At 36.7% G+C, this 18,585-nt stretch overlaps 1 protein-coding gene across 11 annotated transcripts in view; it reads left to right on the top strand.

Annotated features, from left to right (window-relative positions):
- Positions 1 to 17,466, top strand: part of ralgapa1 (Ral GTPase activating protein catalytic subunit alpha 1) — a 324,614-nt gene extending 307,148 nt beyond the window's left edge. For 6 of the 11 annotated variants that reach the window (XM_048537681.2, XM_048537674.2, XM_048537669.2 and 3 more), the window contains 2 exons: positions 14,744 to 14,858; positions 16,063 to 17,466. In XM_048537681.2, the coding sequence (XP_048393638.1) occupies positions 14,744 to 14,858; positions 16,063 to 16,153 (206 nt within the window). In that variant the 3' untranslated portion in view covers positions 16,154 to 17,466. Of the gene's footprint in view, positions 1 to 246; positions 278 to 14,743; positions 14,859 to 16,062 lie in introns of all 11 variants that reach the window. The other 5 variants (XM_059649187.1, XM_048537673.2, XM_048537679.2 and 2 more) reach the window with 3 other exon arrangements.
- The last annotated feature ends 1,119 nt before the right edge of the window (positions 17,467 to 18,585 follow it).

Below are 18,585 nucleotides of genomic sequence, written 5' to 3'. Positions count from 1 at the left end.
CCCCTTAGTCTGTAGGAAGTGGGAGGAGTCAATCTGTAGGAAGTGGGAGGAGTCTCTGATGAAGGGTCTAGGCCCGAAACGTCAGCTTTTGTGCTCCTGAGATGCTGCTTGGCCTGCTGTGTTCATCCAGCCTCACATTTTGTTATCTTGAAAATTTATAAAAATGGCAAACTCAGCCTTCCTATCCTGTACATATCTGTCATGTATCAAAGTGATTATTTTCATTGTTTTATTTTCCCCTTTTAGATCATTAAAATATCAGTTCTAAAAATCAAAGGTAAGATTCGGTGACAGAGCTTACATTCAGGTTACTTCCTATCAGAGCACTAAACCCTTAACAGTTTAAAGCAAACTTTTCTTACGCTCTGTTCACACTAAAAGGGATTTCCCCGATTCCTTTATTTTGAAGTATGTTCTTTGACTAAAGAGTACACTAACCAGGCCTGCACATCTTACTAACCTTTCAACACTGAAATATGTTTAACAATCCAGTATGATTTGGACGAATAACATTGCTGCAATCTTTCGTTTCCTGCTTGCATGAATCAAAAGCAACTGCATTGATGCATGTGTATATCTCTATATGTAATATATAGTACTATTTAGAACTAATATCAGCAGAAAGTGCTACATGGAAAATAAGTTCCTCATTTGGGTAAAGTCGTTAATGATATTTATAACTAGAACAACATTTCAACATTTCACTGCATTTGCCGACTTTTTAACATTTATTTTATAAATCTCATTGCCAAAAAATGTTTGTTTCCTTTACATTTTACAAATTTATTTTTCTTGAAGAACTTTTTATGCAGAAGTAGTTTGGAGGAATTACTCAACCTAATGATGTGCAGGAAATGTTGATACATGTTAGGACTAACTCATTGCTGAAATCCTCCGAACTAATAAACAAATACCTATTAATTTAACTTGCACAAATTGTAATTCCTCCAAGCTGATTTCCTTGTGATTTCAATAGCACTTTTTCAATATACATTCTGAACCATATCAACAATAATGACATCATTGTTAATCATAGTTCTTTGTAAGATGTGAAACTTGTCTCAATAGAAGGTCTTCAAAAATTTATTACTGAGCACAGTCTTTAAAATTAAAGGAATATGTTACCTCCATCAGTAGTAAAATTCATGTTATCCAACTCAAACTGGGATTAGGTGGTGCCAGCAAATCATAACTACTTAACCCCTTGCAGTTTGTGTAGGAATTAAACCGAAATATGCCTCCATGTATGCTGCAAATTGCAGATACTTCGAGCCTCTCCATCTTTGATTCCTCGTGCTCTAAACAGAAAAAACACATAAATCTGCAGCCACTCCTTTTGCAAACACTTAAAACTAAATAACATCTCCATTTTATATAATAATAGTGATTCTGGTTCATGGATCTTTCTGGTTGAGGTGCTGGATAACATGATTTTACTGTATTTTAAACTGCAAACTTTCAAACATAAAGGCAGCAACTGTATTTCCACATGTTTTGAAAGACATTTTATATTAGTATGATGGAATGCTGTGAAAACAAATCCTGTCAAAAAGTTATTCCAATTAGCTGATAGTCACAAGAACAAAAGCATATTAAAGGAAATACAGGGGGAACAAAGAGGATTTTTTTAAGCAACTGCTGTCACTTGGAATTTGCTGCCTTATAGGGTTCAAGTAGAAACGTTGAAAGTATCCAGAAATAAATTGTATAGACACTTGAAGGGAATAAATTTTCTGGATTGTGAGGAACAGATTAAGGGAATAAGATTGATTGGATTAATTTATAGAGAACTGGTATAGATTCAGTGGACAGAATGGCATCCTTTGTGCTGTTGTGACTCTAATTCATTATCACTTAGCATGATTAAAGTACTCAGTAGGAATACATCATACCATTTTACCCAGTTACAAAGTACAAATGCAATAATGATATCTGAGAACTTTGCATCTTTTTCTATAAATAAAGAGGCAGATGAATTTGATATTCTGACTTTAAAAATAGAATTTTATGGTTAACATAGAATAATACAGCGCAGAACAGGCCCTTCGGCCCTCGATGTTGCGCCGACCTGTGAACTAATCTAAGCCCCTCCCCTCCCCTGGTTTAAATTAGTTTAATGAACATTGCATTGACTGATCGATTAAGTGAATAACTAATAATTTGTTAATAGCATCATGGAAACTGTGAACATTTTATTTAAACATGCTAAATGTTTAAATATCTTAAATTAGAAATACACTTTTGCCTAATTAAATTTCAATTTATAGCAATTATGCAATCTTTTTTAAATGAAGTCCAAGATTGCCTTATTTTAATATTAAGCTTAATATCTAAAATTAGTAAAGTTGACCTTTAGAGTGTAACCAATCATTGCATTGTTGCTGGTGACTAGTACCTACAAGATCAAGGTGAATATCATGACAATTTGCAACCTCTCATGCGTTGGTTTCGTTTGGAAGAAATAGTTTGTCAGAAAGACATATATTTATTGTACTGAATTTAATATGTACCCAGACACTAAGTTCTCCCTCAAAGCTTTTGATGTGCCTTTATAAATCTTTTCAGTTTTGCTCTGCGATATTTTAATGAAAACTTCAAATATGGAGCTTAATCCAACTGCAGTTTGTTTTCTAGGTTAACTTTTGTTTCTAGCCTGTTTGCTTTTCGGTTATTTTTCTTTTTAAGAAGGGCAATGTGGACATAAAATGAGTGGCAGAGCAATTTAAAGGCGTCATCTTATTATGTAAGACAGGGAAATGAATAATCACAACAAGTTAAAGCAAGATAAATGGTAATCACTACTGACCAAAAGAGCCAGATGTCAATGAATAGTGAAGCAATGAGAAATGTATCAGAGGTGGTTGTTTTAAAAGATATGAATAAATTAAATTTTTTTGATTTCCCTTCTCACCTAGCTTTCATTCTAGTTATTGCTCCTGAACATTTACAATTTGACTCATTTCAGAAGTAACTTTGGAAGAAAAAGTCTGACTTTCTTTTTCTCTAATTCATTTTCTTTTCTCCTTTCTGAACCACAGTTTCATGGACACTGGCAAGCCTCTGTGCAATAACCAAGTAGTAGTTCATAATGTCTGAGCTTAGACTGCAAGTGATTAGACTCTGTTCAACTGGATGAGTCATCATTGTGATGACCCATTTATTCTTAACTTACAGCCACACATTCATCTTTCCAGAAATCTTCAAGATGTAAAAAGCAGGAATGGAAATCCTCTGAACATTTTTTCTTTAAGGGCATTGCTGCCAGTTGTAATGCCCCTGCCCCTTCCCTGAGACTAGCTGATTCAGAACATGAGGGTTTTGCTATATAACTTGGTATCTCATCAGAGTTTATCTACATTACATAAGATGAAAATAGATAATTTTGTTTACATTTGTAATTTCGGCATTGGTGCCCTAAAATCTTAAAATATAGCAAAGTCTGTGGTTCTGACTTTCCAAAATTATGTAATACACTGGAATGTCACCAATACATGTACGTACAATCTTGTTTTTGGTTGTTTGGTTTGACTGCTTATAAATTAAATGTGTCAAAGAATGGACATTTTCCTCGATCTACCTTTTAATCTTTCTCGTTTGAATCATTCTTTCAATCTTGTGTAAGCCATCTTCAGTGCAATCCTCTTGTGTAATTCTGAGGCTTCATGGTATTCAAACCTGAACTGATATATATTTCATTTCATGATGGTAATTTTTATTCCAGTGTGCATCATATGTGTCTTTGCTGCTAAGCTGTCTATTATTGCTTCATGCATTTTTCATTTTTTCTCCAATCAACTGTGGTTTTTCTTTTTTCTCCTGACAGAATTAATTTCCAATAGCTGTACAATAATGTTGAGTGCTAATATAACTACTAGTAAGGGAAGTTTCAAATATGACTGGAAACCCTTGACAACAAAGAGAGTAACTGAACAACTGGAATTGTTGTAGCATATCAAGGTGAAGAGTTGCCACTCACGTGAAATTTTTGATTGAGTCATAAAATTTCAGTAGGATAACTATATATAAATGTTATATGCAATTCATATTGCCCATAAGATGAATTTAATGATAGTGATAATCTTTCAATAATGAGGTAAATACATGGAGCAAATAGGACAGCTTCCAGAAAAGAGGTTACACACCATCCTGTTTTTAGCTTGAGATTCTACAAAATAATTACATAATTGTGATCATGATTGAAATTTTGGCCTTGTGACAATTTCAATAAGCTGTATTAAATATAATTTCCATAGGCTTCCTTTGAAGCTGATGAGGAAAATAAGTAACAAATTAATATTTTTTAAGCTTTTACTAGATAGGCGAAAGTAAGATAAGCTTTAAGAAATAATTTTTGAGTTCCCAACATGTTTGTGAGAAAAGTAGAAGCTAATGCTGGAAAAAGAGGAAATGTTGTGTTAAATGGGTGCATGAGGGGACTGGAGGAGCAAATTATATTGGATGAAAGGAGTATTAAATCCAAATGAATAAAGCAAATTTCAAATTATCTCTCACATCCAAAAGTCTCTTGGACATGGAAAAATCATGATGTATGTAATATACAAGTGTACCATATGTTCCTAATTTTGCATGAAACTGAAACATTGTGCGGTAGTATCACAGAATTGTCACAATGCAGAAGGAGGCCATATAGCTGACTGTATTTGCTTTGGTTTGGACTATTTTTCCTTAGTACCAATCTCCTCCTCTGCTAAATGCTAACAATTGAACCTGTCTTCACTGCAGTTTCCAACAGTGCCTTCCGTATCCTAACTCCATGATTTCCAACATGGAGATATCAAACAACTGGTTGATGTTTGAAACTAATCTCACTGCCTGCATTCTGTCATCATGCACATTTTGCACATTTTTTGTTCTTTATTCATTTCTGGGATGAGGATATTGCTGGCCAGGCATTCACAGGATGAGAGTATCGCTGGCCATGCAGCATTTATTGCACACCCCTAATTGCCCAGAGGACAGTTAAGAATCAACTACATTGCTATGGTTGTAATTAAGAGTCAACCACATGCCAATCCCTACGCTACTGCGTGACTTCCGTTTCCAGAAGCCAGCTGACTAAAGAAAAGTGCATGCTCTCAAAAGGCTTTACCATCTTGTTGCATTAAGTTTTAGTTCAATCCAGGTGAACTTCTGGTGCATTTAAAGTAAGTTTTGTTGATGCAGTGCAAGCAAATTAATAATACATATACTAGTTGTGTGAAACCAGTATTTTACAGTGTTAGTAGCATATGTGGCTATTCCCTGTGGACTCTCTGCAAGAGCAGCTCAGCTACTCCTGCTGTTCTGCATTCTCTGTAGACCTTCACTGTTTTTTGTTCTTAAGTTGCTTTTCTACTAGCTCTGTGCAGCGCAAAGGAAATATTTTCAAAATAGCATGACTGTAACATTACATATACATTAGCAACATGCTCTCCACAAACAGAAAAGTCACACAATTTCTAGTAATGAGATAGAAGTTCTGTATTCCTCCAGCTCCACACTGTGTTATCTCTGACTCCAGCATTGGCAATTCTTACTATCAGGCTAAATAGTAGTTATCCCAAAATGCTAAAATAACTGGATCGTAAATTTATGACACACAGATTATCATTATGGGGGTATCATTGTGCTCTAGGGAGATGTCATTAAATTTGAAATAAACTAGTACATCAACATTCAAAATTCAGAATCTGCTGGAGGTAGTTCACAACTTTCAATATAGCGATCAAATTGGACTTGGAAGGGAATGATCCTGCTCAATCAATGACTTTTAATTATTCTGGGGAAGTAACTAAGTGGTCTGTGGTAAATGTTTCAACATTATCTACGTAGAATTTCAGAAGTCATTAGACAATTGTCCATAAAGGGGCTTTATATTAAATTCACTTATGAGGTCATTCAGTGTATACCTTGGTTATAGATATGGCATGGACTGATGGGTTGGAAAAGGTATTTATTGGTAAAATTATTTTAATGCACTTTAATGTAGTTAGTAGGGTTCCCTAATCTTGGACTCAAATTTGACCAAGTCGCATTGGATTTCTATCTGCTTCTAAAGTTATTGTCCTTTTTACCATTCATGCTCAATATTTAAAGTTCTTAAATCTAACTTATTGTTCCTGATGTGTATCGAGTCTTGTCAGATTTTTCCTGATTAGTCCTTTGAGCTCAATGTGACCAAGATAAGTTGTAGGTTAAAAAAAATTAATACTTTTATTCTTGGAACAGGTAATTTTATAAGAGACCTATTGAAGGTTTTGAAAAAAATGTGTGCCTAGAATAACGATACAGAACTGTTCCTAGTACTGAATAGGTTAATGACTAGAGGTCATAAATATAAAATAATGAGCTACAAGTCTAAAGGAGAGAAGAATTTCTTTTTACCAAGTTGTTGGGGGTCTAAAACACACTATCTGAAAAGATGGTGAAAGCTAGTTCTTTGAATAATTTGAAAGGAATTTGAATAGGGACTTTAGGATAAGGAGCTTATAAGATTGCAAACATAAATTATGGCTATGAGACATAACAGACTTCAGACTGCTGTTGCAAGAGTCAGCCTGGGCCATATAGCTGCTTGGTTTGTCAAATGATTCAATGAAATGAGAAAACTGGAAAACTCTACTGTTAATTTGTCTGTGCCAACTATGTAAACTACGTGTCAGATATCCTCTACTTCCTGAAGATTAATTTACTTATTTTGCCACAAAAGTAATGTTTACATTCTCAATTTAGCATTCTGCTCCAGATAGCCTTCAACTGGTAGCCTGGTCCTTGCCCTGTTCCTGAAAGGAACAAGTGGTGTGCCCAAGGGTTGCTGTCATTGCAGATGTTTGACGTCATTGAGTTTTCAGCCTACTACTTGAATCCATTATATCAAATGAAAAAATTAAAATGAAGCATATAGATGAGCAAGAAACCCTTATTGCCTAAGTCTGTTAGTGCATTTGTATATACTGGTAGATCTAGAACTTCATTCTGTCATTGTGCATATAAATGGTATAATCTGCTTCATATTATCTTTTCTAAACAGAAGAAGTTACTTTAGAGGCACAATTCAAAGTTGTTTCTGAAGAGATTCCAAATAATCACAGTATATTCAGTCTTGCTGCAGAACAACCTCAGAGGATCTCTCTCCCACTACAACTCTCTTGGTACTCTCCTCTCCGCCTATCTTCTCCTCTATCCATCTTCGGTCCACCTCCCCATCTCTCCCTATTTATTTCAGAATCCTCTCCCCATCCCCCTTTTCTGATGAAGGGTCCAGGCCCGAAACATCAGCTTTAGTGCTCCTGAGATGCTGCTTGGCCTGCTATGTTCACCCATCTCCACACTTTGTTGTCTCGGATTCTCCAGCATCTGCAGTTCCCATTATCTCTAATCACAATTTTAACCTCACTGCAAAGCCTCTTCCAGGATGCCTAACCTGAAGAAGTTACCCTCCTCCCTTCAGACCAACCTCAGAGGGTCTCTCTCCCACTACAACGCTCTTGATACTCTCCTCTCCACCTATCTTCTCCTCTATCCATCTTCGGTCCACCTCCCCGTCTCTCCCTATTTATTTCAGAATCCTCTCCCCGTCCCTCTTTTCTGATGAAGGGTCTAGGCCCGAAACGTCAGCTTTTGTGCTCCTAAGATGCTGCTTGGCCTGCTGAGTTCATCCAGCTCCACATTTTGTTGTCTCGGATTCTCCAGCCTCTGTAGTTCCCATTATCTCGAACTACAATTGATATTGCTTGTGTGAAAACTCATTTTGATTAATTTGCTGTCAATAAGAAGTCCTAAATAAATTATTACATAGTCACAGTTTTTGTTACTTCATTTGTAGGCTGTAGCATCTCTATGATCATAAGCAAAACCTTGGTGTCAGCAGTTTTCCTTGCTCAGCACAAGGATGGAGTAGAGAACGGGTATGGTATATTCATACCAGAGAATGCAATAAGAAGTCTAAATCCTTGTAGTTCTAAAACTTGAGGTTTCCTTAATGTAATTAATTATTACATTACATGTAATATTGCTGCCAGATGCTGAAACAGCTGTTTCAATTTTGAAAAATTGCAGCTAAAACTAAGATATTATTGGCATATGAGGGGAAAACACCTCAGTAAATTATCCTTTTGTATCTAATCACATGGGAAGACTGTAGCTCATTCAACAAAATTTTGCTCTTGGACTCTTATATTAGCAACATTAATTTGCATGATTCATCCAGATTATACCTATTTCACCTTCACAGCATTGCCCAATTCCACTCTTGCTTCAGGCAATCACTGATGGAACACTCGTCCTTGCCTTGTATTCCCTGTAGATGTAGCTATTCTCTATACTCCTGGACAGTATCTTACGTCCTACCCTACATATACTTGAAGTCATCTAAAGCTCTGCTATGCATGACCTGACTCAACCCAGTGCCAATTAGCCATCACTTATTTGTTTACTGACTTACACTGGCTCCTAATTATGCAATGACTCAATTTTAAAATTCTCATCTTAAATCCCTCAAGATCTCTGCAGTCCTGAAATCCTTACTTGCCAAGCCCCTAAGCGGTGGAACTTTTCCCTGCTCCTTTACATCTTTTCCTTCCTTTAAGAATTTGCTTAGAACATCCCTCTTTGATCAAATCTTTTGTAATGTGTCCTAATGTATCTTGGTGGCTTAGCATCAAGTTTTGGTTATTAACGCTCTTGTCAACTGTCTTAGCTTGTTTTACAATGTTAGACACTGTTAGAAGCAAAGTTGTTATTTGTTTTCTTTTGAAAGTTTCAAAGCTAAAATTTAAAAAAAATGTGTGGCCTTAAAAGATTTCTCTATGAAAACAATTAGTGGATCATAAATAAAGAATCAGGAGTGATCCCTAGATTGCAGTTGTGCCACATGCGCAAAGTATATCACAGACCAAAAGAAGTTAGTGGTCTCAGAAGGGAGAAGAGCTGAGGGAAATAACGGTAGTGGTATGATCACCATAGTCTTCCCAAAACATAGGGCTGTTCTCTCATTAGAGAGATACAACTGGTGGTGGTTTAACCTGAGGGTCACTGAGGCTCAGGCAAGGACAGTGGTTGAGAAGGAGAGTCTGTAATGGTAACCTCAACCAGTGTAGGAATTGAACACATGAGCGCTATTGGCATCATTCTGTATCCAAACCAGCCATCCAGCCAACTGAACTAACTGACTCACATGTCGTCTGAAGCAGGTTCACTGAACTAAGCTTGACAAACAATATTGAAGGAGGGGAGGGAGGTATAACGTGGCAAATTTTAAAGAGGATCCAGAAGTTTGAAGTGGGGCAGCACGGTGGCTCAGTGGTTAGCATTGCAGCCTCACGGCCAGGGACCCGGGTTCGATTCCAGCCTCGGGTGACTGTCTGTGTGGAGTTTGTACATTTTCCCCATGTCTGCGTGGGTTACCTCCAGGTGTTCTGGTTTCCTCCCACAGTCCAAAGATGTGCAGGCTAGGTGGATCGGCCATGCTAAATTGCTCGTAGTGTTCAGGGGTGTGTGGGTTATAGGGGATGGGTCTGGGTGGGATGCTTCAAGGGCAGGGTGGACTTGTTGGGCCGAAGGGCCTGTTTCCACACTGTAGGTAATCTAATCATATTCCTTCTCAGAACTCTATCCACCTGGGTGGCAGCTTCCAGGGAACTGTGGACATGAACCCCAAGGTCCCTCTGCTCCTTCAGTGTCAAGAATCTTTCCATTAACCCTGTATTCTGCTTTCAAATTTGTCCTTCCAAAATGAATTACCTCACACTTTTTAGGGCTAAACTGCGTCTGCCACTTCTCAGCCCAGCTCTGCATCCTTTCAATGTCCCTTTGTAACCTAGAACAGCCCTCCGCACTATCCACAATTCGACCCACTTTCGTATCATCCGTGAACTTACTAATCCACCCTTCCGCTCCTTCATCCAAATCATTTACAAACACCACAAATAGAACAGATCCTTGTGGTACATCACTCGTACCTGAGCACTATGTTGAATATTTTCCACCGTTTGTCTTCTAAGAGTCCGCCAATTCTAAATCCAGTCTGCCACATTTCCCCCTATCCCATGCCTCCTTACTTTCTGCATGAGCCTACTATAGGGAACCTTATCAAATACCTTACTTAAATCCATGTCTACCACATCCACTGCTCTACCTTCAACCACGTGTTTGATCACTCCTTCAAAGATTTCAGTAAGGTTTGTGAGACATGATCTACCCCTCACAAATCCATGCTTTCATGAACCAAGCTATGCCTATCCAAGTGATCTTAAGTCCTATCTCTCAGAACCCTTTCCAATAATTTGCCCACCACTGAAGTAAGACTACCTGGTCTGTAATTTCCAGGGTTACCCCGTTCCCTTTTTTGAACAAGAGAATGACGTTTGCCACTCTCCAGTCTTCTGGCGCTATACCGGTCGACAGTGAGGATGAAAAGATCATCGCCAAAGGCCCTGCAATCTCTTCCCTCGCTTCCCATAGAATCCTTGGATAAATGCCATCAGGCCTGAGGGACTTATCTATCTTTAAGGTCCTCAAAATTCCTAGTACATCTTCCTTACTAATATCCACCTCCTCTAGCCTACCAGCCTGGTTCACACTGTCCTCCCCTACAACTAGGTCCCTCTGAGTTGTGAGTACCGAAGAAAAGTATTCATTAAGGACCTCTCTTATCTCTTTACGCTCCATGCACAAATTTATTTTACAATCCTTGATCAGCCCTACCCTTTCTCTGGTCATTCTGTTATTCCTCATATTCATGTAAAAAAACCTTGGGGTTTTCCTTGATCCTATTCGCCAAGGTTTTCTCATGCCCCCTTTTCTCATGCTCCTAAGCCCTTTCTTCAGCTCCTTTCTGGCTAACTTGTATCCTTCCAGAGCTTTTTCCAATCCTTGTTTCCTAAACCTTATAAGCATCCTTCTTCCTCTTAACTAGTCATTCAACCTCTCTTGAGAATCAAGGCTCCCTCACTCGACCGCATCTTCCCTGCCTGCGAGGGACAAACATTTAGAGTACACACAGTATCCATTCCTTAAACAAACTCCACATTTCTATATGCTCTTCCCTAACAGCATCTCTCCCCATTTTATGTTACCCAGGTCTTGCCTAACAGAATTATAATTTCCTTGTCCCAATTATAAACCTTACCTTGCTGTCTGTACCTATCCTTTTCCATGACTATTGTTTCTTATCTCTACCCCAAACTGATTGTCCATCTTGGCCTTTAGAACGAAGATCATCCTTCTTTCTATAAGAGATATCATCCATAATTAGCAGAGTTATTCTTTCACCTTTATTTAGCTCCCTGCCCTTCTGAAATGTCATATATGCTTAAATATTCATGTGTCAGTTTTTATCATCTTGCAGTCGTGTCTGTAATGGCTATTAGATTATACATGTTCATTTCTATTTGAGCTGTCAATTCATATATTGTTAGTGATACTGTGTGTTTTCAAATACTTTAACTGCCTTCTTTTGCAATCTCTGGCTGTATTCGCCAACAAATTCTTAAGTTTGTACATCTGTCCCTTCCTCCCATCCTCTGAGTATAGCTTCCTGCATTGCCACCTTGCCCTTTTGCCTTGTTTTCTTTTTTCTTTCTTTTATTAATCACATTTTCCTGCATTTGATCCACGTTTCATTTAAATTAAAGTCCTCTCTCCTGCCCTGTTACTATGACTCACCAGAACACTTGTCTCAGCACTTTTCAGATGAGGTCTGTCCCAAAGATAATGTTCCTACTTTACCAAATACTGACACAGTCAGTCCTCCAAGAATCAAAATCCATTTCCCCACACCAATCTTTGGAGAATGCAGTTAGTTCTGTAATCTTATTCACCATCTGTCAATTTACTTGTGTCAGGTAGTAATTCAGAGATAACTACCTTCGGGATACCAAAGTGTGGGGCTGGATGAACACATCAGGCCAAGCAGCATCTGAGGAGCACAGAAGCTGGCGTTTCGGGCCTAGACCCAAAACGTCGGCTTCTGTGCTCCTAAGATGCTGCTTGGCCTACTGTGTTCATCCAGCCCCACACTTTGTTATCTTGGATTCTGCAGCATCTGCAGTTCCCATTATCTCTTATAACTACCTTCGGGATTCTGCTTTTTCAATTTGGTTCCTGGCTGCCTTTATTCCCTAAGCAGAAGCTGTTTTATACTCATACCTAATACCTACGTGGAACACGACCACAGCAAGTTCCTCTCCAGCTTGGAGCAGATGTCTTAAACCCTGGTACCAGACAGGCAACATAGCATCTGGATTTTTGGACATGGCTGCAGAAAACTGTCTCTACTGCTTATACCACTATACTCCTATTTACTACCCCTGATTTAATCGACTCCTACACAAAGGTCAGTTTTCTCATCTACCCTGCAGTCCTGACTTTAGTCCATACTAATTCAAAGCTCACTGAACTTGTTGGACAGTTGCAAAGGCTGAGCCTTCTTTACTTCTAATGTTCATAATCCTTTACCTTCCTGATCAGTGACCAGATCAGAAGACACTTGAGGGTGTGGTGGTCTCCTGGAACAAGGTGTCCAGATAATTTTCCCTCCATCCCTGATGTGCTGCAATGTCTGTAGCTCAGCCTCCAACTCAGTGACTGAGCCAGCACTCCTGAAGCTGCATATATTTACTGCAGATGCAGCTTCCTTGGATCACACTGGCATCCAAGAGTTTCCGTATTCTGCAGACACAGCCTAGCACCTGGCCCCTTTTTTTTAGATTTATAATTAATAAAGACTACAACTCCGAGTAAATTGTATTATTGCTATTCAACCTTGCTGCAATTAATAAAACATTATTACTATCAAGTTATTCAAGGTTTAAAGGACCAAGAAGCAAATATTCCCTAGACAGTCACTTTTTTGTTTTTACTGTGATGTTGCACTTTGATTTCTGTCAGTACACCACTGGTAAACTCTGAAGGACTGAGATTGACTGGATAATTATTTTAGGTGCTGCTAACTCTCCATGTCCTCATCTCATCTGCTGTCTATCTCTGGGTTCATCTCACTTCTGCTCGTTAGAAATGAATCCTTGACCCAGTTGAAGTGACACTTTAGGGATGGTGTTTCCCTAGTGTCACAATCATTATTCCTGCTTCAATCCTTACTACTAACAAAACAAAAAGCATTGATCATTTGTTTAATCTACTGTTACAGCATCTTCCAGCAGATGAAAGGACTACCACGTTTACCCATTTGGTAATTGCTGCACTCCAAAACAAATTGTTAGAGTTTAAATGCACTCAACTGTTGAACTGGAAAGAAATGATAATGTATTCCAAATAATGCTTTCCATTTAATTTTGGAGATTGTCAGAGAAGGAAATATAACCTGTTTAGATATAATGGGACATTTTCTCCATACAGCTGTATAGAATGTTCTTGCTAATTGGAGAACCATTATCTTCATAAATAACTATGAATGCATCTGTGGTGAGTAAACTAACATTCTCCACAGAAAAGTTGTTTGCTTAGCAGCTTTTTCAAGGTTATTTGACCAAAGCAAGGCAACCATTTGATTAAGTTCTCAGTCATTTTGCCAAACAATCTTGTTGGACTTGGTTGCAAAGCTTTGCAGAGCTTTAATTACTAACTGCCTTAGATCCTAAATCAATTGATCCTTCTTCTTTCAAGTAGATTTTTTTTAGCAGAGCAATCTGTTAAAACAGTCACATTGATCTCTGTTATCCCTCTTCTATCTTTCGATCTGAAGTAGGCATGTTGGTCTATCTGATATAGGACATTATAATTCCAACATGAATTGGCATAAATGATCTGAAGTTTGTAACAATTACACTGTTCCAGTTGCTATAGTGTGTTTAATTATATGCCCATTTGGACACTTAGCTTGAATAATGAGCAATGTACCTAAATGAATATTTTTGTCTTTGCCTCTATTAGCTGTATAGTAATTTGTAAGGAAATTATTAGTGTTAAAAGTTAATGTTTTTTTAATAAAGTGTTTATTCAGCATCCCACAGGTTTTTACACTGAACATATGATTTCGTATTTACATTTTAATGAATATGCTCTTCTCAGTAGAATTCAGCATGTTCAACAAGCAAGCATTTAAAAATAAAGCAGGATTTTGTGTTTCGATGCTAACAGACATTTGCTATTGAAGTACAGACCCTGGAGACTCTAGCCTACATAATCTGAACATCTGGATTGAAATTACTGGACTAAAATGAGAATCTTGAGCCAATTGAGTACTTAAAGGCATAGGCCTTCTTTGATATACTTACAGTTGTGTGACACGCTCAGGGATAAATTATTTTACACATAGGTGCTTACTCCAATGTTGTTAATAGATGTGTCGGCTTCCACTTTGGATGTAGTGTTTAAATGGATCTTCATTGTATTGTCAATTGTCATCTATTATGCTCTGCATCTCTAATATTTGGTATACTAAATGTGACTCTGGAATAGTCTGAAAAGTCAGACCAAAGAATGTTTAATTGCACATTCCTACCATATGTCTCTTTTGGTTTTTTGAAACATGTATAATATTCAAACTGTTGTTCTCTGAATATCGTGCTTTATCCAATGTGTAATTGTTAGCTATAACTTCTGTTTAGAAGCAGCTGGTGGGTTTGATATCAGGATTTCTGCTCAATATCTCTCTGTTCTGGACATTTATTATTAATACCCTTCAACTTTACTATTTGTGTCATTTCTCACGCCTGTTCTCTTTTTCCCTTTTCTCCCCTTCTTGTCCAATTCATTTTTTTGCTTCATTTTCTTCACTTTAAAGAAAGAAATGCTGTGATATTTCTTCTTCTTCCCAAACCTCCACTAGAAAACATTGGCCTCATCAAGGTAAAGGGCAAAGGCTTGAAACGGAAGGTCTTTCACGCTAGCTATGAATGGTATGCTGTGCAAAATTTAAAAAAACCTCCTCCCGCCTGTCATTTCTAGTTCCTAAATATACTTTAACTGTTTTTTTTATTTTACATGTTCTTTTAAAAGGGAACCTGTCAGTACATTTCTGTAGTTTTGAATAATTTCATTAAATTACATTTCCAGTCCAGATCATACTTTAATTTGGACTGCAGAGGATGTAATATATTCTCCTTGTTAATTTCAAATCAAAATTATATTTTGCTCATTTAAGTGAAAGGGGTTTTAATTGTATAACTGAGGTGTTCGCTTTTCATTCGAAATTTATCTCAGATATGTTCTGAATCCTTCACTGAGGTTTGCATGAACTAAATCGAACATGCCTCCAAGTAAAATCTAGTTTACAACAATAGTATTGTTATAATACATTTTCTGATTAATCTCATCAGTCCAAATTAATTTAACTTTACTAGCAGCAATTAAGCTTAATTAAACTAACGTTCTAGATTTAGTCAAGCTTTTATATCGCTTCAGATAGGTTGTAATTTATGTAATAAGTGCACAGTTCAATGCCAATGTGCTAAACTGGTAGGTCTAGTTGACGAGTTTAGTTTATTTTTTACTTCTTAATTTATGTTAGGCTTTTTTGGAATGTTATTTTCTACATTGTTTTCTCTTCTTGAATGTGCTTTTATTTTTTATCTTTTATATTTCCATCTCCACTTCAAATGGAAAAAGTGTCTTTCTGGTTTAATCTCAATGATGTAGTGCCCAAAGCATTTCGTTTTTATTCATTAATGAATTCTGCTGATGTATGGAGCTCTGTAGAAGAAAATCCATTTTTTCCTTTTACGGTTTCACTAAACCAAGACTGGTTAACTTGACACTGTGTAGTCACTTTCTAACATGGAATTAATTTCTTTGGCTTGTACTTTTCTGCGTGTTGGATTGTACCTATTTGATTGCTCACATGCATAATGTGTATTTACTATTTTTTTTCGAGCAAGCATGTCCTTGTTCCTTTCACAATGGAATTAAGTATGCGTGAGTTAAATAAATTCTCCAAACATACTTACGACACTTCAAAAAGCATGTAAAATTCTGAAAATATTTAATATGAGCCTCAGGAAAGTTAAAAGTCCTTTATACCTTTTTAAAAAGAGCAGTAGTTGACAGAAGAAATCCCAACAATAGCTTGTCGTATATTAATATTTTCCTTCTACTGTCTTGCAGGCTCATGCCCAGAGAGTCAGCAGGCCGAAAGTCCTGCAGCACAGGGGGCGGACGGGATCGACTTAGCCTCTCCAATGTCACCTCGTGCTAGCAAGAGTCGTGTGTCTATGAAATTGCGGCGTTCATCTGGTTCGGCTAATAAATCTTAACAAACACATCATAACAAAAAGTTACACTCCTAATTCACTGGCCATGAATTAATGTGTTTTTTTTAACTTATTATTTTACTGCTTAAGCCACATGTTTTGCCTCTTGCTAATTTAGTAACTGCGTGTTACGACTCCATGCAGTTTAAAACCTGTTCCTTGTAAACTACTTTTTATTAAGAACACTGGAGTTCTATTTTTAGCTTACCAAAATATATATTTTAGCAATCTACGCTTGGTTGTACAGTGCAGCTACCCTGCACCTAACTGATTATGTATCTGTATATTTACTGCACTTTTAATCACACTTAGTGTTTTGAAAAACATTTTCTTGTTGAATTGCATTTGGCTAGTCAGGTTGAATGACCCATTTGTTATTAGGTACCATCACTAGGAATTTACAGCAGTCTTGCTTGGCTGTATATTGTGTAATTTGTACAGTTTTGTTTTACAGTAGGAACATTTCAGATTACTTGTGCACAATTCAGGAATGTATAGTAAGTTTTCAGTTTTTATGTAGATGTAAAGTTGTTTCAAAATATATACACCAAATCAATCTTATGGCACAAAACATGTACAGAATATTTTCATTTTAAATTATAAGTATGAATTTTCCAAGGAATGTAAATGGTCTCTTAGCATTTCAGCTATAAAACGTAGCCTGACAAAACAAAAATCAAGAGAAAATATATGGACTTGTTTTTATTTTAAACACTGACATATATATATAAAATATATAATCGTTAAATGCTGAAAATGCTGCTGTGTTAAACTATTTACTTATGCATGGCTTCCAACCAAGAAACTGTAGAAAAAACACTGTAGGTGAAATCTGGAAAAAGGCAAAGTTATTGCTGGAATGATGAAAATTCTGGATGTATTTAGATATGTTCTCTTACAGGGTTTGCACACAAATATGTTTTCAATTTTCTGTGATATATTCATTAAGGAGAAAAGGGATCATTTAAGAGTGTCTGTATAACCAATTTAACTTGAATTGAGTCAAATTTAAATTGCTGAAGTGCAGCAGAATGCATATTCCAGCTGTATTTTCCTACAAGAAAACATTATTTTGTAGGTGACTTGCAATGTTACTACTAACAGTATGTAGCATGATGTCAGTACTAACTGCATGTGTAAATATCATATGTGAAATATTATATTATGTATTGTCATTCATTTAGTTGTCTCTAAAAATTTGTAATGGCTGAAGATGCGCTGTTTAATATTGCAATAAAAATTATTCTTACCCTGTCTACTTGTGAAAATTTTTGTTAGCAAGTCTGAAATGGAGAATGCTATAGTATAGTCTTGTAGATCTCTGAAATGCCTTGTTGTATTGAGAAATGTCAAAGCACAAGGGGAAACCAATAAATATCTAACATACTGTAATTCACTAATCAATTATTTGTTCCCTTCCATTTCATACAACTTGAGTATTATTGAAATATTCTTATAAGTATCAAAGTATTACTAATGTTTGATTTGATGCATCTTTTTAGCATATTTTAAATGCAGCCATTCAGTATGTTCTACTCATATACACGTTCATGACAAAGTATAAATATTGGTAAAGTTTAATATGCTTTCCCATTTTCCATTTTACCCTGTACATTCTGAAATTATTCTAGGCCAGATCATTTATTCTTAAATCTATAGAGATTATGTTTTCTGTCACCATAATGTGGGCAAATTTGCAAAGCATCCACAGTAGTCAATATTTTGCAATTTTATACTTCAGAAGAAATCTGTAAAACCAAAATGCATTTTATTTGTCCTCTGAAAATGATATCTGTTTTCTGAAACCACTTTGTTCCTTTTCCCAGTAATTTGCTGAATTGGGTTTAAATGAATTACCAATGCACTTGTCCTGCATTCTTCAGAAGGATGATCTGGTCCTAAGCTATTAGTATTTCCAAAAACCATTGTTTTCACCAATTTCTGGAGGATTAAATCCATTAGTATGCAATAAAGGTATGTGATTTGTGTGTCGAGCACTCTCTGAGCCTGAGAATGCACTCACAAAGTGAAATGAAATAAAATTGATTTTCATGAGTTAATTTTGATCTTTTGATCATTAGTAGTCAAAATGCTTTTTGAGATCCACTGAAACCTCTGAAGGGCGTAAATCTATATAGAAATTCTCCTTTGGAGACATTATATTCAGTCACCTTTTACAATACAAAAGTCGGCGATTTTCACACAGTTAGCAGAGTTTAACTTATAAGGGATTTTTGGGCAGTCTACCACACAAAAAAAGCTGTGGGCAGAAAATCAGTATTACTGAAAAGCTGGCATTATTTCCGCAGAAAGTGTCATCTCTGAACGTCCCAATAAAATCTACTATTAGGTCATAGTGCATTGATTGTGCCACCTT

This window comes from Stegostoma tigrinum, chromosome 10 (assembly GCF_030684315.1).
Source record: "Stegostoma tigrinum isolate sSteTig4 chromosome 10, sSteTig4.hap1, whole genome shotgun sequence".
NCBI lineage: Eukaryota > Metazoa > Chordata > Chondrichthyes > Orectolobiformes > Stegostomatidae > Stegostoma > Stegostoma tigrinum.
Note: the sequence above shows the minus strand (reverse complement) of the source record. Positions and strands in the feature narration are given on the sequence as shown.